This window comes from Saimiri boliviensis, chromosome 1 (assembly GCF_048565385.1).
Source record: "Saimiri boliviensis isolate mSaiBol1 chromosome 1, mSaiBol1.pri, whole genome shotgun sequence".
Lineage (NCBI taxonomy): Eukaryota > Metazoa > Chordata > Mammalia > Primates > Cebidae > Saimiri > Saimiri boliviensis.
This window is the reverse complement of record NC_133449.1, coordinates 150927153-150947614: the sequence shown is the minus strand read 5'-3', so window position 1 is coordinate 150947614 and position 20462 is coordinate 150927153. Positions and strand designations below refer to the sequence as shown.

Below are 20462 nucleotides of genomic sequence, written 5' to 3'. Positions count from 1 at the left end.
ACTCCAGCCTAGGGGTCCCAAAGGCAGTTGTGCTGCTGCTGAGATGTGGGTGAGGTACCCCCACCTGGAGCTGAGACCCCAGGCAAGTCCCTCGCAGCCTCGCCAGGCACCACAGTCCAAACCCGGAGCTGAGGGGCCTGGGTCAGGGCTGCACAGCACGCACCCTCTGGGGGAAACCAGCAGTGACCACGGCCCTCCCTGAAGTGTGGACGCACGCGTGATGTCCACATGTGCGCCGAGGACCGTTACATTTTAAAAACCACAGAACAACTTTCTAACAGGGGGAAGGCATTTTTCAAACCAGGTGGGACACACACAGTCACAGGAGGTGGGTCCAGGCAGGGGCTGCTCGCTGTCCACGCCCACCTCCCTGTCTGGACATAGCTGTAGGAAGGGCATCCCCTGGCTGACAGCATTCATAGCAGGTGCACGGATGCACGGTGACTCCACTGCGACGTCCTGGGGCAGGTAGGGTGGGTGCTGCGGCGCCGGCTAAGCGCAGGCCAGGGGGCCACCTGCAGGTTCCGGCAGCTGTTCCTGCCATCATCTCACAGCAAGCCTGAGTGACATCACACACACAATCCTCAGTCACTCTGAATCAAACTCGCTGCTCAAAGCCAGTGCTACACAGGAGGGATGGGTGTCCCGCCAGTACCCAGGGCAGGGTAGGGGCTCCATGCTGCCGCCTCCCCAGCAGCCCACAGGTCTGCTCTTGCAGACTCTGACACCCAGACTTGGTAGATTTGATTTTCATGAACTTCAATGAAATTACACAACTATACTTACTTCTAAAATCACAGCTGAGTGAACATGAGGCTTCCTGATGGACCTCTGCTCTTGTTCACACACGGGCAGTCTGGCCATAGGGCATGCCTTCTCTGGGGGCTCCCAGGCACAGCCCTGAGCGCAGAGGCCCCCACACCCACGGTGGGTGCCCTGGGTGCCCGAGAAAGGAATGGCATCGCACAGCCCGGTAGAAAGGGTTTATTTATGCGCAACGGTTCACACAAGCCTTCCTTAAATTCCACTTTACAGTAAATAAAGCTGTGCGTTTCCCCTTCCCATGCACAACCGCGTATCAATCTACAACAACTGTCATTGAATCTTGAAAAAATAGAGCGTCTCCCCTTTTGTCATTGTTCTGGCAACATCTGGAAAAGCATCCATGATAGAGACCAGAGCTGCTCACTCCTGGACTGGTTATTTGGTTAAAACCTAAAACGTTAGGTCAAAGGAATCAATCACCCAATACAAATAAATATTGCATTATGAAAGAGATGGGCAGAGTCCCACGGTATCCCTTTTTAAAGCGGCATTTCCAGCACAGCAGCATGGCTCTCACAGAGACCAGCAGGGCGCAGCTCCGGGATGCCACATGGGCCGTCCCACCGCACGTGTCCCTCCACCGAGTGTGAGGATGTGGCGCAGGGCACATGCGCTCCGTCTGTGATGTGGACCAGTTCGCCGTGACTGCAGAGTGACCTGTGTTCAGAAACAGCCACACGCATCTGCAGACCACACAGGGCCCAGCCGGGTTCTCACGTGTGAGGGCCAGCACCTGCTTTGGCGGCCACAGCTGCTCTGGACGCCAAGCAAGGAGCGTGATGTGCCAGGTCCCTGAGGACAGGCCTCCTGTGCTGCCCCTCAGCCCTCCCGAAAGGACCCAGAACAAAGGAGTGGGAGAGGGGACGCCGCATAAGGCCTGTGCTTTATTGTGGGTCAATCTCAGGGGATGCGGCGGCCAGCAGGGGCAAGGCCCCACTCTTGGGTCCCAGCAGCAGAGCAACCGGCAGCCGCGCCACCCGGAGCCGCCGCACAAACAGACGCGCCACAGACAGACACGCGCCGGCACGCGGCCACTGCCAGCCTCAAGGCTAGGAGCCCCCGGGGCCAGGAGCCACCCGGGACTCGCCTCCAAAATGTCCCTCGAGCCGCCGTTGACCATGGTGTCTCCACGTGGCCCGGCCAATTCAGTCCAGCTCGATGGGGCTGCCGTCGCTGGGGCTCTCCTCCCCCTCCTCCTGCTCCGAGGAGCCCATAAGGCTGCTCAGAAGGTTCCCTGGAAGGAAGGACACCATGGCGGTCAGGCCTAGGCAGCCTCCTGCCAGCCCCCAAACCCCTCCTAGCCACAGACGCCTCACCAGGCATCCCAACTGACACGTAAAAGCCTCGCAACGCTACTGTATGTGGCCCATGAACCCGAGGACAGGGAACCGATGACCACAAAGAAATACTCAAACACGGAGCAGCCATGGCGGTATCCACAGAACCACCCTCCACATCCACGGAGCAGCCACGGGAAGGGGGAAAAAGTCCACAGAACCACCTTCCACGTCCACCAATGGGGCTGTGGAGTGGCCATGCGGGCCTACAGAGATGCCCTCCACATCCTCTAACGGGAGCCACGGAGGGCCCTACAGAGCCGCCAACATGACCTCGTGTACTTTTCGACAGAAAAGTGCTGCCGTAGGGCACAAGCGCCACACCCTTACAGCGACCTACTAATAAACTAGATGACCCAAACCTTCAACGGCTGCTCACAGGGGCCAACTGCAGTCACTGTCACCTGATTTTTATCCAGTGGACAACCACTCTGAACATACAAAGCCAGAGTTCAAAAGTCTCCTGAAACCAAACTGCTGGAAACCAGACAAGTCAGACGTTTCTCTGAGCACACAGGCGGACCTGCAAAGCGACCCTACCAGGAAGTGTGAGAAACCTCAGGGATGGGGAGCTCTGGAGCAGAGATGGGGCTGGGAGGCACCAAGCTAGAATTCTCAGCTCTGAAATATAATTTCCTACTCACAAAAGGAAACTGAGAAACATTGAAAAGAGCAAAGAACCACTGCTACATGAAGGACTGCAGAGGACCCCACGCAGAGCCAGGGTTGCAGTGGGCATGGCGAGGGCACCTCGGCTTACCGAGCAGGCCTCCGTAGGAAGATGTCTGCTTGGGCGGGACACCGAAGAACAGCTGTCCTATGCGGTCGAGGTACTGCAAGGCATGGGCAGCAGGCTCAGGAGAGGGTGGACCCAGGCTGTGGGGAACCAGCCAGGGCGGTGCAGCCTTGAGGGCCCCTCCCCATTCCAGCCCCAGCCCTCACCTCGTTGTACATCGGGTCCCGCCGGAGGGATGGCTGGTACTGCTCACATAGCACGGTGAACACCGTCAGCTTTCCGCTGGGACACAAGGACACAGGGAGATGCTGGGGGAGCAGGAAAGGGCCACACGCACCTGCACCCACCTGCACACACTGCCACATCTACACCCAACACTCACCTGCACACACACCTGCAACACCACTGCATCTACACCCACTGAAGATGGCAACACGCTCCTGCACACACACCCCTGCACATGCTACTACACCTACACCCAACACTCACCTGCACACACCCACACAGCTACCCATGCCACGCCTACAACCAACACCCACACAGCAACCCATGCCACCAAGTCTATACCCAAAACACTCATCTGCACACACCCACAGCTACCTACACCAAGTCTACAACCAGCACACCTACACAAACCCACAGCTACCTATGCCGCATCTACAACCAATACACCTACACACACCCACAGCTACCTACACCAAGTCTACAACCAGCACACCTACACACACCCACACAGCTACCTATGCCACATCTACAACCAACACACCTACACACACCCACACAGCTACCTACGCCATGTCTACAACCAACACACCTACACACACCCAGCTACCTACGCCATGTCTACAACCAGCACACCTACACACACCCACAGCTACCTACGCCACGTCTACAACACACCTACACACAGACAGCTACCTACGCCATGTCTACAACCAGCACACCTACACACACCCACACAGCTACCTACGCCACGTCTACAACCAGGACACCTACACACACCCACATAGCTACCTACACGTCTACAAACAGCACACCTACACCCACAGTCACCTACACCATGTCTACAACCAACACACCAACACACATCCACAGCTACCTATGCCACGTCTACAACCAGCACACCTACACACACCGTCACCTATACCATGTCTACAATTAACACACCTACACACCCCCGCAGCTACCTACACCAAGTCTACGAGCACACCTACACACACCCACAGCTACCTACACCACATCTACAACCAGCACACCTATACACACCCACACAGCTACCTATGCCACGTCTACAACCAGCACACCTACACTCAGTCACCTACACCATGTCTACAATCAACACACCTACACACACCCACAGCTACCTCCACCATGTCTACAACCAACACACCTGCACACACCCACAGCTACCTACGCCATGTCCACAACCAACACACCTACACACACCCACAGCTACCTATGCTGCGTCTACAACACACCTACACACACCCACAGCTACCTACGCCATCTACAACCAGCACACCTACACACCCACACAGCTACCTACGCCATGTCTACAACACACCTACACACACCCACACAGCTACCTACGCCATATCTACAAAGCACACCTACACACATGACAGCTACCTACACCAAGTCGACAACCAACACACCTACACACATACTGCTACCAACGCCACGTCTACAACCAACACACCTACACACACCCACACAGCTACCTACGCCACGTCTACAACCAGCACACCTACACACACCCACACAGCCACCTATGCCACGTCGACAACCAGCACACCTACACACACCCACACAGCCACCTACGCCACGTCGACAACCAGCACACCTATACACACCCACAGCTACCTACGCCACATCTACAACCAGCAAGCCTACACTCACACAGCTACCTACGCCACAACTACAGCCAGCATACCTACACACACCCACAGCTACCTACGCCACCTCTACAACCAGCACACCTACACACACCCACAACTACCTACACCACGTCTAAAACCAGCAAACCTACACACACCGAGATACCTACACCGTGTCTACAACCAACACACCTACACGCACCCACACAGCTACCTACGCCATGTCTACAACCAACACACCACACACCCATACACTACCTACACTGCCAAGTCTACAACACACACACCCCCCACACAACTACCCATGCCACGGCTATACCCACCTGCCCCAACACGTCCCCATCTGCACTCACACCACACATCCACATCACATCGACACTCAACACCTATGCACACACACACCTCCAGCTACCCACGCCACCACATCTACACACAACACACACCCCCAGAATACTGAGACGCACCCATCCACAGCTAGCAGCAGGAACCAGATGAAGTTGAGCAGCGGCTCCATGAACGGAGGCCCATCCTCGATGGACGGGTGCTTCTGGGTGTACGTAGTGAAGACCACCGATGCACTACTTTTGTTTTTTAAACAGAGAAACCTGGAAATGAAAACATGCTGGTGGAGGAAAGGCTGGAGGACAGAGTTTCCGCCCGCGCAGGCACCAGCCTCTGACACGCCCTGGTCCTTCCCAAGCTCGCACACCCACGGGTCTCGCAGCCCCAGCATGGAGAGACCCAGTGCTTCATGCATGTCACTCTCATGCGCAGGGGATCCTGGGGAGGCCTGCGATTTACAGGTGAAGAGAATGAAGCTTGGGAAGGTCACGAGGCTCCGGAGCCAGAACCCAGCTTGAGCCCCATCTGAACAATGCACTGAGCGAGCTCTTCTCTCTCCCGCTGCCCACACCCATCAGATGATGGCCCACACCAGAACACTTGGCCACAGCCCAGCCGTTGGCGGGTGCCGCGCAGACCCTGGCTCCCGTTCAAGGAGGGCCTACAGGGAGGGCTCAGTGGCCCCGGGGCAGGGCCACCATCAGCCCAGAGAAGACATCTATGCAGTGCAGAGCCAGTGAGCTCTGGGTTTGACCCAGCTTTTCATTTAAGTCATGGACGTCCTCCTGGGAGAGCTCAGCAGTGGACAGCACTGAGGTCAGAGGGTGTCTGTCCCCAAATCCCACATCAAATCCACAAAGCCAGTCCTACCCCAACGCCCGCCCTGAAACCCACATTTGTTTTGTGGAAACAAATGGAAACAGGCACACCTAAGACTTTCATGAGAAAGGAAGCGAGTGCCCGAGCTCAGCCTGCAGGCCGCCCCAGTGTGCTGGCGGGAGGGCTGCAGGGGAGATGCTCACTGACAATTCTATGAACTGGGTGTGCATTCTCGCAGGTCACAGGCTGAGGCCGGCCGGAGTAGAGCAGAGGCTACAGGGCCTCCCGGCAGCAGGCGAGAGGCACGTCACGGAAAAGGGGGAGATTCCAAAATACTTCCTAAACGTCATAAAATTTATTAAAATTCATGAGTCACTCTGGCTGACACGTGCACTGTGGGTTCTGCCCGGAGTGAACTCAGTTTACCCTGCACCACAACTCGGGCTGGGGACAAGGCAGAAGGGAAGCCAGGACCCGCAGAGCCACCCGACACCTACTGTAGCACAGCCTGGGCCACAAACATGTCCACCTCGCTGCGGAAGCCCCTGGATGTGGAGTACTCCACCAGCATGTTGGCACAGCCCTCCCCGTCCGCTGAGTGCAGAAAATGATACCGCGACTCACAATAGTTTTGTTCTGCAAAGAAAAGACAGAAAAACTCAAATATGCTTCGGGAATATAATACAGCACTGGAGAGGGAAAAAGATGCATCCATGTTAATTCTACCCCACCCGCCCATGAGAAAAGCCCAGGGAGAGCTCGTAGGCAGAGGCGCACCACAGGGACTCAGCCAGCCCACACCCCACACACCACCAAATGACAAACAGAGCCAAGAGTGAGAGCCACGCAGCCACGCAGCACCTTCTTCCTCCAAGCTCCCGGAGCTGCCAAATCCAACTACATGAACGTGTGCATAGTGATGAGCAATGACAGACTGTCGCCGTGTGAACCTTCTCACCCACCAGAGGAGACTTACAGGGAGCAACGTAATCAGAGCCCAGGCCAGTGCACCTAGGATCTACACAAACAGCAAAAAGCAGCCTGATCCTCGCACCACACTGACCCAACGATGAACCCACACCACCCCATACACACTCCACTCCCAGGCCCACCCTAACACCTGCTCACACTCACTCCCCGGCTCCACCCTAACACCCGCTCACACTCATTCCACTCCCAGGCCCACCCTAACACCTGCTCACACTCACTCCCCGGCCCCACCCTAACACCTGCTCACACTCATTCCACTCCCAGGCCCACCCTAACACCTGCTCACACTCACTCCCTGGCTCCACCCTAACACCTGCTCATGCTCATTCCACTCCCAGGCCCACCCTAACACCTGCTCACACTCACTCCACTCCCTGGTCCCACCCTAACACCTGCTCACACTCACTCCACTCCCAGGCCCACCCTAACACCTGCTCACACTCCACTCCCAGGACTGACCCTAACACCTGCTCACACTCACTCCACCCCCAGGCCCGACCCTAATACCTGCTCACACTCTACTCCCCGGCCTCACCCTAACACCTGCTCACACTAATTCCACTCCCAGCCTACCCTAACACCTACTCACACTCATTCCACTTCCTAGGTACAACCTAACACCTGCTCACACTAATTCCACTCCCAGGCCCACCCTAACACCTACTCATACTCCACTCCCAGGCCCACCCTAACACCTGCTCACACTAATTCAACTCCCAGGCCCACCCTAACACCTGCTCACACTCACTCCACTCCCAGGCCCCATCCTAACACCTGCTCACACTCCACTCACAAGCCCCACCCTAACACCTGCTCACACTCACTCCACTCCCAGGCCCGACACTAACACCTGCTCACACTCACTCCCAGGTCCCTCGCCTGCCTTGGGAGCCCCGCCCTTCCTGTGGTGCACATCTCTGCAGCACGCCCCACCCCTTCCACCTAGGGCACCCTTTTCCAACAGCAGCCTCCAGGACCCTCCTGCTGCCTGTGTGGCTGCCAGCATCACCATCACTTTGCTCTCTCTCCTGTTGTCTCCCTGGATCCCCAAGCCTTTAACTGTGGGCATTATTTCTTCCCCGAGAGGGAAGTACTTAGGAAGGTTGTGCTGTCGAGTCCACAGGTCCTGCATGGAGTCTGTGCTCAGGACCGCAGAGGCCGTGAGCGGCCACCTCCGCGTGGACAAGGCCTGGGCTCCCAGGGTGAGGTTTGGCAATGCCCCACAGCACCGTCATGGTGTCGGGGACCTGGGCCTGCATCCACCCCAGTGGGAGGCAGCCAGGGCTCCTCTTCAGGGGGTCTCAGCAGAGGCGCCGTGCACAGCCCTCCCACACGCGCCCTGGACAGCCCCCACCTACTCCAGGGTGGGCAGGGATCCCGGCAGACACATAAGTCCCTCCTTATTGTTGCTTGTGCCTGTCTTAGGAGCTGCCACGCAGGTCTCCTGGGCACTAAGCATGGGTGCCACCCACCCCATCCACCCGCTTACTGCCTGAATCTGCCCACAGGGCCCATGCAAAGGAGTGGTGAGGGCAGCCACACAGTGTTGACACAAGTGTACCTAATTCCTCCCAAAGGCAGGCGACACTCCTGGGCAGGTGTGGGGGTGGCTCTTCCCTCCCCAACCTGGCATCAGGGCCCACACAGAGCAGTGGCTCACCACACAGGACTGAGTAGGGTCGCCTGCAGCCATGTTCCGTGCGGAGGAGTGCTGGCCGGGGCACAGGTGGCACACGGGAGGCTGGCTGTCAGCAGAGGCCAGGGGAGGTAGCAGCAGGTGCACTCCAGGGGCCATGAGGCACCGACCTGCGGCAGCCCCTTCTGGGAAGGAGGTGACCACGGGGAGACCAAGGCGAGGCAGGCACCAGCTCATATCCCCGTGGCTGTCCCTCTGCTTGGCACACAGCCAGATGTGGTTTCGCCAGGCCCCTCTGAGACGAGCCTCCCTGAACGTTGTGGTCTCCTAACTCTACCTGGATCTGCTCGCTTCCCCTTTCTGTAGCGTGGGGGAGAAGGTCGAAAATGCCTGCCAGGTGCCCGAGGGTGATGAGCTTCCTGTTCACCCAGGTGGAACCTGCGTGACCAGGGATGAGGTGGGACGGGCGTGCACTGCAGGGCTGCTGACGTGGGCAGAGCCCACGAGCCCTTATGCCGCTGCCACCATGCCAGATAGAACACAGCCATGTCCAGGAGGAGCTGTTCAAAGCTCAGCGGCCCTGACCTCTAGAGCAAAGGCCCTTAGCCCAGACCTTCAAGTTCCTAGAGCTTCCATCGCGGGGGCTGCCCTGGGTGCCACCTCCCCACCTGCTAAGCCCAGGCACACGCAGACCTCAGCGGGCCTGCCGACAGTGGACGAAAACTGTCTCACGGTGCTGAGGCCACTTGTAACCCTGTTTCCTAGGGAATGCTCTGGGGAGGACGCTTCTAAACCCCTACAAGCACCTCATTCAACTCACTCAATGAGTATTCACCCATAACCACTCTTGCCTCAGAGTCGCAGACGTGGAACTAAGAACACCAGCACTAAGAACAGTGTGCAGACAGCCAGACCCCACAGGAGATGAATCCCCTGAGGCTTCATCAGAAGATGAGATCTGTGCAGCAGCACGCATAGGACCTGTGAGGGTGTGGTTGCCTCCCTGAGGGTCAGAGCGTCCCATGGGAAGGCCTGGAGAGGCCCACGTGACCACAGGGTGAAACCCCGACCACCCTGGTGGGCAACCTCGATGGACTGGAACGCACAGCGCAAATCAACACCATGAGAGCACAGTGGCACCCCTGCCTGCCCTGTCCCCAGGCCTACCTTTCCACAGGGTGAGGGCCAGCAGCTGGTGCAGCCGGGGGTGGCCCAGCTTCCCAGAGCCCCCGCTGGACCACTTCAGGGCTCTGGACACAAAGGCCACGCGCTCAGGAGAGTTGGGGTCCATCAGGCTGAATACTTTAGCCAGATTTTCTGCAAACAGCATAGACCCTCATCAGAAGAATGCATGGCAACTCCGGCTCTCTGGACCACATGCCTTACAGAAGTGGATTTCAGTATGCAACTACTTAACAGGAAGAGGAAGCTGGTGGCATCCCTGAGTGACCTGTGGGCCACCCCACCGACCTGCCCACTGCAGTGCCAGTGCCATGTGCCCCAGAGCACGGTTGAGGAAGGATGGACATCTTGGCATAGGCAGTGCTGGGGAAGGCTCCATGGGGAGCTGGAGCCCAGGAACAGCTGTGGCTGCTCTGGGTACCTGGCTCTGGCCCACAGGCCTCTCCCAGAGCAGCAGGGACCAGGAGTGGGACTCAGACCCAGGCAGCTCACAGAAGGGCATGGCCGACTGTACACTCACCCGACGGGACAGGCCAACAAGCCAAATCCCTGGACAAAATGGTGCCTCACCTTGCCGGCTGGCGGGGAGGCCGCTGTCCGTTGGCACAGTGGAGAGGACAAGACACAAGTCATGCCCTGCCTACAAGTCACAGCAAGTGCTGCTCAGCCTGCAGTATGCTCGGGCCAGGGTCAGCCAGGGGGCCTGGCTCACTGGAACCAGGCAGAAATCGCCTCTGCAGCAGTTAACCCCAGAGCTCACAGAAAAACGCAGCGCAGAGGCCCAGGGAGGGGCGTGTTGGGGCCGCTGTCACAGGGCCCGAGGGTGAAGGCCAGATGCTCACCCAGCAGCTCGTCGGCCACCTCCACTTCTGCCTTCTCCAGGGACTCCAGGACCAGCATGGACAAGTCTGCAGCGCTGTTTTGCTACAAAACAAACACACCAAAATCAAGAACAAAGCTGGGATCTGTTCAGGACAGAAAAGACAAGGCTGGGTTTCCGGCAGAAGCCAGAGTGCAGCCAGGGCTGAGGAGTCTATTCTGAGCACCACATCCCTTGGCAATGCCGCTGAAAAACGGAGAACTCCTGGCCGAGGATCAAATGAAAACGGACAGGGCCGTTTATACCAAAACAATGCCCACTCAGCCCCAACATGCACAAACGCAGCACAGAGTCCCAGCCTGCGAGTGGAGCAGCCGAGGCTGGGGACTCTGGGCCCCTCTGCCACCTGCAGCCCCAGTGGCCAGGGCCCAGGGCAGCCCATCAGGCTTTTCCCACGTCATTCCCACCTCAACACGCCTGCCAGGAGCAGGAAGGGACGCAGGAGGAAGCAAGACCGTGGCCGCGGTCCTGCTCCTGGTCTTTACCTGGCCGTGGCTGAAGAACAGCAGGGCTCCTGAGTACATGAGCTCCCGTGCCTCCGCATGCTTGCTCTGGGACATATACCTGCCACAGAGAGGAGATCATGAGCCACGCCCACACGCCCTCGCCACCGCGAACCCGTGCTCATCTTCAGGTAAGAAGCTAAACACAAGGTGCCCAGGAACGGGCGGTATCATAAAACTGGGTGCTCCCCATACACATAGACACCTTTCACCAAGAAGAAGGCAGTTGCTCCCAAGGCCCAGGCGCTGCATGGAGTTGGCGGCGGGTGGGGGGGGTGGTCTGTCCTGGGCGCCCTGCTGACCATGGCTGCATGGGGAGCCTCTGGACGCTAAGAACCTATCTGTGTCCAAACAGGAATAGGCCAGGAGCCAGAAAGCAGCCTCACCCTGAAGCAGCTCACTGGTATCAGCAGCGGGGACCAGAAAGGCTGCTGGGCAGGGCAGGTGTGCAGGGAAGGAGCAGGGGATGGGCCCGGGGCCACAGGTGGGGGCCCCAGGATGGGGGGCTCCAGGCTAGGGTCCCAATGGGGATAGTACAGGCTGTGACAGGGCCAGTGTCCCTGCCCTCTCCCCCCTGCATGCCGCACCCCTCCTCCCACAGGAGGGAAGGGTCTGGGTGCACTGCTGCAACATGCTCGCCCCGCATCATGTCCTCACTCCCAGAGCACAGTTGGCGAAGAAAGCCAGGCTTCTCGGGCTGCACAGAGACAGGCACAGGGCAGCGAGAGGCGTTGGGGGGGACCAGCGTGCCACAGACAATGAGGAGAGAAGCTGAGATGGCCGTGCTGCTCTGAGCAGCAGAGCCCCTGCCTGCAAGAACAGCAGGCGTGGAGGGCAGGAGGTGGCCTCTGCTGGGACACACCGTACCTCACAAGCCCCGTGGTGTCGCCCAGGAAGCCTTATTTAACTGGCTATATATTTCTCTTAATCATCACCACCTTATTGTCAAAAAACACATAACCAGTTAATCAGCTCTGTGCCTGCAAGCCAAATGTCCTTGAACAAAGCCACATTTAACAATAAACCGAGTTAAAGGCCAGGCGCAGTGGCTCACGCCTGTAATCCCAGCACTTTGGGGGGCCGAGGCAGGCGGATTGCCTGAGCTCAGCAGTTTGAGACTGGCCTGGGCAACATGGTGAAATCCCAACTGTACTAAAATACAGAAGATTAGCTTGGCGTGGCGGCACATGCCTGTAACCCCAGCTACTCAGGAGGCTGAGGCAGAAGAACTGCTAGAACACAGGAGGTGGAAGTTGCAGTGTGCCGAGATCACACCACTAGACTCCAGCGTGGGCGACAAGAGCGAGACTCTGTCTCAAAACAACAACAAAAAAATCGAGTTAAAGAAAAATATTAAGTAAACAGTAGTGCAGACCAGGCATGGTGGCTCACACCTGTAATCTCAGCACTTAGGGAGGCTGAGGCGGGAGGATCGCTTGAGCCCATGAGTTTGAGACTGGCCTGGGCAACATAGTAAGACCATGTCTCTACAAAAAAAACCCACAAAAATTAGCTGGGCATGGTGGCATGCACCTGTTGTCCCAGCTACTGGGGAGGCTAAGATGGGAGGACTGCTTGAGGCCAGATGGTTGAGGCTGCTGTGAGCTGTGTTTGCAACACTGCACTCCAGCCTGGATGACAGAGCGAGACACCACCTCAAAAAAAAGAAAAACTTGCAGCGCAGGTGATAAAGAAACACAGCTGCGCTGCTGAGGGCTGGAATACGACCTTCGTGTCGCCAGGGTGGGCTGTCTGCTGAGTTAACCACAGGAAAGGGTTCCTCTTCAGAAGGCACCTCAGCCAAGGATCCCAAACACAGCCAGCGCTGCCACACCCAGGCCTCCCCGGCAAGAGACCCCATCGGGCTGCACAGAGGCAGGGCAGCAGGAGGGAAAGGCCTGAACCCCAGAGAGAAAGCCTCCCACCCCCGTCAGCCCACAGGCCACTGCACCGTGAAGGTTCTAGATGGAGACCCACCCTGAGACCATAGCAGTTCAGAGTCGTGACATGGCCGCTAACTCTGTGACTTGCCAGCCCAGTTCCAGTCCTGCAGGGCCGTGACCGACTCGCAGAGGAGGCTGGGAGCCGCCCGCATAGGGCGCTCTGGAAAAACAAGCTCCGCACATACCTGGCCTCATGCTGCCGCTGGCAGGGCCACAGGCAGAGCTGCACGCAGCGACCCTGAGCAAGCACCACACCAGCTTCTGCTTATGCCCATACAACAGCGTTCTAGATGCTTCTATCTGAGGTAGAGCAAGAGGTGGCCTGTTAGAAACCAGATGAAGAACAAATCCCTGGAAGGCAGTGACCCACATTCCTGCACAAGGACCCTGGCTCTGGGGGCACGTTGATGGTCACGGCCTCCGGCCCGGCCTGGACGGCGCCTTGTGGCGGGCTCCCTTCTTCCCAGGGTAGCCATGAGTCAGGCGAGGAAGGACGGACAGAAGGGGGACTCCTGGGCACACAGTGGCCACGGGCCTGGCTGGAGCTGCCCATTTCCAGGTCCAGGAATGCCGATGACAGGCAAACCGTCTAAGGCAGCTCTGAACACGGACAGCTTCCTCCGACACTTGAGAATTCCAGAAGGTGCGAAGGACTCTGGTTTCTGGGTGACTAAGCCGGGATGGGTGCCCTCTCAGGCCTAAGGCTGGGAAGACTGGAGGGCAGCTAGGCATAGCCAGGCCTTCTCCCGCTGTCCTCCCCGCTCGGCTCTGCACGCTGTGCACTGTTGGCCATGCGGTGTGGACACCCAGATGCATCCTCCATAGAGGGAAATGGCTTCCACCTGCTGACAGAGCCTTTGAGAGCCGGTGAGCGTTGGCACTCTCTGCCAGCCAAAGCATCTGTATCCACAGGGCAAGGTGTCTGGGCAAATAATCTGACTTTGCTTTTCTCTTACAAAAACATTAAGAAGTAGAACACAGGAACGTAAGCATCAGAACTAGTGACAGAAACTGTTGGCATCAAATGAAGAAAGACCGAGCTCGTGGGATCAATCCCGCCCTTCGCTCTCACCGGACGGAAGCTGGCTCGTGTGTTCAGCGGTCAGGGGCGCACGGAGGACGAAGATTAAGTACTGAAGACACACAGGTGCCTTGGGACAGGGAGCCAGTACAGATTTCACAAGGAACCCTGGGCCGACCACTGTGAACTGAAGCGCTCCCATGCGCTGGCGAGGGGGCTGGCCTGGCTGGGGCCTCCTTCAGGGAGGACTGAGGCCTGCTCTGCTCTGGCAAGAGTCCCTCTGAGAGGGGACCTGAGTTCGCAAGCATAGCTCCTTCACAAGATGCTCCTCTTTGGCCCTGGGCTAAGGTGTGCACAGCACACACTATACCATTTCCTTTTAAAATCTCTTTAGCTGACTGAAGAGACAGAAGGTCAGGGGCCGAAATTTAAAAATCACTCAAACACATTGCAGGAGGAACCACGTGGCGGGAAGACCCAGACCCACCACGATGAGGGCAGACAACAGGTGGGCGGCTGCTGCAGGTCACTGCCTCCCGGGCTGTGGTCTCAGACACATCAAGTTTCTAAAAGCAAATCTATAAACACTGTAGCCAAGACTGAGGCCCCTCCAGGCCTGGACAGTGGTTCTGAAGCGCACTAATCCAATCGGCCTGGGAGCTGACGCCTCGCCCCAGCAGAGAGAAGTCTGGGGATACCAGGTGATGACCATGACCAGCGCCATCCACGGGACAAGGTCGGCCACTCTCTAGCGTAGCCGAGCAATCAGGAACTGCTGCCCAACTTCTGCAGGACACATACCCTGGGACACCAACCTGCTGGGTTGCCCAATTCCTTCCCTCTCCTTCACCTTAAACTATCCTGTGAGCTAAAACAGTACCTCTTGGGAACACTTATACACCGTTGGTGGGAGTGTAAATTAGTACAACTATCGTGGAAAGCAATGTGGCAATTCTTCAAAGAACCAGAAATGGAACCACCACTCAACTCAGCAGTCCCACTCCTGGCTATCTATCTACTCAGAGGACTCTAAATGGTTCTACCATAAAGACGCACGCACTCAAATGCTCACTGCAGCACCACTCACAACAGCACAGACATGGAATCAATGCGGGGGCCTGTCAGCAGCAGGCGGATACAGAAAAAGTAGTGTATCTACACCGTGGAATACTATGGAGCCAGAAAAAAGGAACAAGAGCACGCCCTCTGCAGGAACCCAGAGGGAGCCGAAGGCCATTATCCTCAGCAAACTAACGCAGAACAGAAACCCTATGCTACGTGTCCTCACTTCTAAGTGGGAGTTAAATGATGAGAACGCAGGGACAGAAAGAGGGCAGCAACACACAATGGGAGGCTCAGAAAAAAATGTTAACAAAACTGCCATGTACCGATGCTTAGTACCGGGTGCTGAACACCAAACCGAGTCACGAGTTTACCTAGGTAACAATGTCAGAATATTTAACAATAAATCAACACAGAGTATCTTCTGATAAATTTACCCGACAGCTGAGGGATAAACGAATAGTGCTAGAGACACACAGGGAAACAGCTCAGCAACACAAGGACCTACAGACACTTCCGGAGGAGGGTCCTGGCCACCGTGGTGAGTGAATTCAAGCATACTGTGATTCCACGTGTGTTAAACTCCAGGAAACGCCACCTCACCTAAGTGCAGCCTGCAGATGTGTGGGTGCCAGGGGGAGGGCGAGGAGGCCCGGTCGCAGGGCAGGCAAGAGCCCTGCAGGGCCGTGGGTATCTTCAATGTCTTGACTGCTCACAGTTCACTCATGTCAGACCTCACTATAAATATTTCAATGTAAATATCCAATTATATGTTTGTTGACAGAAGAGCATTTTTACAAATGGCTGGGTGCTACGCCTCCCACCTGTAATCCCAGCACGTAGGGAGGCCAGTGGCTCATGCTTATAATCCTAGCACTTTGGGAGGCCAAGGCGGGTGGATCACCTGAGGTCAGGAGTTTCAGACCAGCCTGGCCAACACGGTGAAACCTGGTGTCTACAATAAACACAAAAATTGGCCAGGCATGGTGGCGGGTGCCTGTTGTCTCAGCTACTCATGAGGCTGAGGCACGAGAATTGCTTGAACCCAGGAGGTGGCGGAGGCTGCAGTGAGCGGAGATCGTACCACTGCACTCCAGCCTAGGTGACAGAGCAAGACTGTTTCAAAAAACTAAAAGTTTAACTTGGGGAATGTGACTTCTCTGGAAGTGACACACCCATGGAGTGCTCTGAAGCAGTGCTGGGAATCCACATGGAATTCTATGCTGGAAACACAAGGGCGGTGTCTCAGTGGGTGACAGTGAGGTAACAGCTGCCACCGCTGACTATCTTCATTCCTGGCTTGCAAGCCTCCAAGCCAAAGCTTGAGAAGTTCAGTAATGTGTCCTGGGCCCCACAAGAGGTGGCGTGTGGCCCCAATGCCCAGGCTTTCTGCGCTAAGCCACACTGTGCCCCTGCCAGGTTACCCTCATGACATCACACTCGGCCAGCAGGGCCTGCAGTCCAGAAGGCTTAAGGGCGCAGAACTCGCTCATCACCGGTTTCACTGTGAAATACGCCCTTGACCAGGGACTCCTCACTGAGGACCTAAACTGACAATCCAATCCCTCATCACTGTACAAGTGAAGTGGCTTAAAGCAAGGAACACTGGTTAATTTGGGGGAGATCCACTCTTGTTGGTTAATCACTGGACAAGTATTTATATACAAATCCATAGGAACAGCAGGCACCAGAGCGAATCTTGAACAACATCACACAGATCTGTGACAGGCCCTCTACCCACTGGGAAGCTCGCGTTCCACCGTTTAGTACCTACCGACACCTTCACCTCAATCCCTGAAGAACAATCAGGTTTAAGATGCTATCACAACCCGTGCCATTTGGGAGTTGCTGAATGTTCAGTGACAAATTCAACCAGCATTAAAACTGCATCGCTATAAACGTCTCGCATTAAAGACTTGTTTCTGCCAGAGATAAAATTAGTTTCCATCTAAGAAGAAAAGCAAACCTCTTTCTAAACCAATTAAACAGCTCAGCTTTCAAAAAAGAAAAGCATCTACAACATAATAAAACGAGATGTAGCCTGGCTGGCGTGTATTTACAGAATGTCGAGGTTAATAGAAAATTCTGGAAACAAGGCTGCCCTTCAGGTCATGTAAGGCTCAGAGCAGGGACTGATGTCTCCTCATGAACCGGCAGTCAGGGACCCACACCCACTGTCTCAGCCCTAGCTGTACGAGAGGGTCTGTATAAACAACACGGATACTCCTTAAAAACAGACACCAGGGCCTCATCCCAGCCTGTTCAGGTCAGCTAAAATTGACAACCACTGACACAAACACTCTTTTCTCGTTTCCTGGCACAAACAAGTGTTTTCAGCAACAAAATGGTATCTCCTCCGTGGCTGGGGCTGGTGAGCCCACCTTCGCTTAGGTTAAGTGTCCCGGTACCGCTATGCACAGGCCACCAGCCCACCCAGGCACAGGCCGGGCACAACAGACGGTGATTTAATTCAAACAAACTAGCAAACTATATCCAAAGTAGCACCTCCAGAGTTCTCCAGGTAACGATTCGATGTGCTTAATATGCAAAGAAAGGATTTAAAGCTAAGCCCAGCAGAGGCTCTTCCGGGAGTAGGGCTGCACTGTGTGATGCTCTGATGGGGCTCCTCGTCCTCACACACACCAAGTGTGAACCCCGATGTGGGTGATGGGTCCTTGAGGGGCTCTGCTCGGGACACGTGTCCGTGGGGCGGGTGGCTGTCCAAGGGGGGGATTCAGGACACTCTGCCCTTTCAGCTCCATTTTGCTGCAAACCAAAAACTGCTCTAAAAAGTCATGCCTGGCGGGTGCAATGGCTCACACCTGTAAGCCCAACACTTTGGGAGGCCAATGTGGTTGGATCATGAAGTCAGGGGTTCAAGACCCGCCTGGACAACATAGTGAAACCCCATCTCTACTAAAAATACAAAAATTAGCCGGGCATGGTGGTGTAAGCCTGTAATTGCAGCTACTCGAGAGGCTGAGGAAGGAGATCAACTGAACCCAGGAGGTGGAGGTTGCAATGAGCTGAGATTGCGCCACTGTACTCCAGCCTGGGACAGAGCAAGACTGTCTCAAAAAGAAAGTTAAGTCTATTAAAAGGAAAAAAACCCTGAAAACCAAAACAAACAAATCCAGGCCTAAACTGTGTAAAGGCCAGACCAATACAGTATCAAAACATTCATTATTCTGTGGCAGTTGCGAAGTAAAAGGTACCGTACCCATGGAAAAGACTAAATCCTCTGAAAATACCATCTTTAAAACAGACCCAATTTCTAGTGAATGGCCAAGCTGTTCCCTGATCTCAACCATAAGAGATCATGGGATGTGTGTAATTTACAGAATGTCACACACAGAACAACTGAGGCTTTTAGCAGTAACTGTATGACAGCAGTCCTGAAGAAAATCAACCAAGCCATGCAACGCCCAGGAACTTCCAGTCACAGTTCTGAGGGCCGCGCATGTGACCCAGCACAGCCAGCTCGGCCCCCACACGCCCTCCGGGCTGGGCCCGGCTGCGCAGGTGTCGCCCAGCTCAGGTCCGGAGGCGGCCACAACAGAGAAGCGGATTCACCCTCGGCCTGGACTCTCGGTGAGAGGAACGCCCGTGACTTCCTATGGAGCTCTGTGGAGCCCGATGTAGGGCCCAGCTGGAGGACCTGAAGGCTGGGAGGAGGAAGGCAGAGGGTGGGGGGGTGGGGAACAGGTGGAGGCAGAGGGCGGGGAGGGGGAGGCCGGGCAGGGAAGCCTGAGAGAGGAAGGTGGGGGGAACAGGTGAAAGCCTGGGAAGGCCAGGGGCAGGGAACAGGCGGAGGTCACGGAAGGCGTGGAGAAGGGAGGGGGTGTAGCTGGAGGGCGGGGAGGTCTGGGACAAGGGAGGCAGCGGCGTGGGGAGCAGGTGAAGGCCCGGGGGAAGGAAGCAGAGTGGGAAAGGCCATGGGAGAGGTGAGGGACGCCCCGGGGGTGGAGGCCACGAGATGGAGGCCAAAAGGGAGGAGGGCAGCGGGAGGCTGGGGAGAGAAACCAGGCAGGGGCAGGAGGAGGCTGCAGAGAGAGAGAGATTGAGGGGGTGGGGGCAGGGAAAGGCCAGAGAGAGAGGACGAGGGGCAGAGGGAGACCGGGGAGAAAGAAACGAGGGGCAGAAGGAGACCAGGGAGAGACAGACTGAGGGGGAAGGAGGAGCCCGGAGACAGAGAGAAACTGAGGGGGAAGGGGAAGCCCCCGGGGAAACGTAGAGACCGAGGTGGGGGACGGCCGAGGAGAGACGGAGGCCGGGGGTAGGGGGAGGCCGGAGGAGGGAACAGGTGGAGGCTAGGGGCAGGGGAAGGCCGGGGAGCGACGCGGGGGTTGGGGAGGGAAGCCGAGGCGGGAGTCGGAGGCCGAGGGGTTGGGGGCTGGGGGCCAGGTCGGGAAGAGCCAGACCCGCGAGGAGCAGGCCAAACCCTCCGCCCGGCGACCCGCGGCCCCGGGCTCCAGCTCGGCCCCCGCGACGGGCAGCGGCGCTGGCCAATGGGGGCGCGGGGCGATGCGGCACGGCCAATGGGAGGCGGCGGGGGCGGGCGCCGGGCCGCGGCGAGGACCGGGCGCGAGTACCTGAAGAACAGGGTCCGGTACATCTGGTGCGCCTCGTAGTAGTCGCCCTTCTCGACGCTCGCGCGCAGCTTGCCCTCCACCCGCTGGACTCCGCCCCGGTTGCGGGCGCCATTCCGGGCGCTCTCCTGCTCGGCCATAGCCGCCGCCGCCGCCGCCGCCGCCATCGGGCCGGCGCTCCGCGAAGGGCTGACGCTGTCGCAGGCGCGGTCGGCAGCGCCTCCCGGCTTCCGCCCGACGCCCTTCTACGGTGGCCCGCGAGGAGTCGCACGCAGTCGGGGGCGGGCACGCCGGCTGGCGGCACGTGATCCGGGGCGGGGCTGCAGGCGACACGTGACTCGGGGTTGGGACTGGCTCGCGCCACAATGGCGGGTGTCACGCAACTGTCCGGCGTGGCGGGGAAACTGAGGCGGCGGCGGCTGTCCCCGAGCAGAGAGCGTTCCGGGTCCCCACGCGTGCGGTGTAATAGCAGCCACTGAGATCCAGAATTAACTGTGTAAAATGTTTAAATTAAAAATACTTTTAGGGCCGGGCGCGGCGTCTCATGTCTGTTATCCCAGCACTTTAGGAGGCCGAGGCAGGCGTATCACCTGTGATCAGGGGTTCGAGACCAGCCTGGCCAACATGGTGAAACCTCGTCTCTACTAAAAATACAAAAACTAGCCGGGAACGGTGGTGGGTGCCTGTAATCACAGTTACCTGGGAGGCTGAGGCAGGAGA

General features: G+C 57.2%; 1 protein-coding gene across 1 annotated transcript; it reads right to left on the bottom strand.

Annotated features, from left to right (window-relative positions):
• Positions 1–271: 271 nt before the first annotated feature.
• On the bottom strand, positions 272–19999 carry GET4 (guided entry of tail-anchored proteins factor 4). The gene is made up of 9 exons (XM_039470277.2): positions 19746–19999; positions 11110–11188; positions 10587–10668; positions 9730–9879; positions 6434–6572; positions 5240–5380; positions 3105–3180; positions 2923–2995; positions 272–2059 (listed from the first exon to the last, which is right to left on the bottom strand). Exons 1-9 carry the CDS (start codon positions 19907–19909, stop codon positions 1971–1973), a joined length of 993 nt encoding a protein of 330 aa, XP_039326211.1. The 5' UTR covers positions 19910–19999; the 3' UTR covers positions 272–1970.
• Between the last annotated feature and the right edge of the window lie 463 nt (positions 20000–20462).

What these genes read in the sequence shown, in the direction of transcription:
- GET4 (XM_039470277.2), bottom strand. Translation starts at nt 19,909, where the DNA reads ATGGCGGCGGCGGCGGCGGCGGCGGCTATGGCCGAGCAGGAGAGCGCC. An exon ending in TACCGGACCCTGTTCTTCAG is followed by an intron (nt 11,189 to 19,745) that starts GTACTCGCGCCC and finishes TCTCTGTGGCAG; the next exon opens with GTATATGTCCCAGAGCAAGC. An exon ending in GGGACCCGATGTACAACGAG is followed by an intron (nt 2,996 to 3,104) that starts GTGAGGGCTGGG and finishes CATGCCTTGCAG; the next exon opens with TACCTCGACCGCATAGGACA.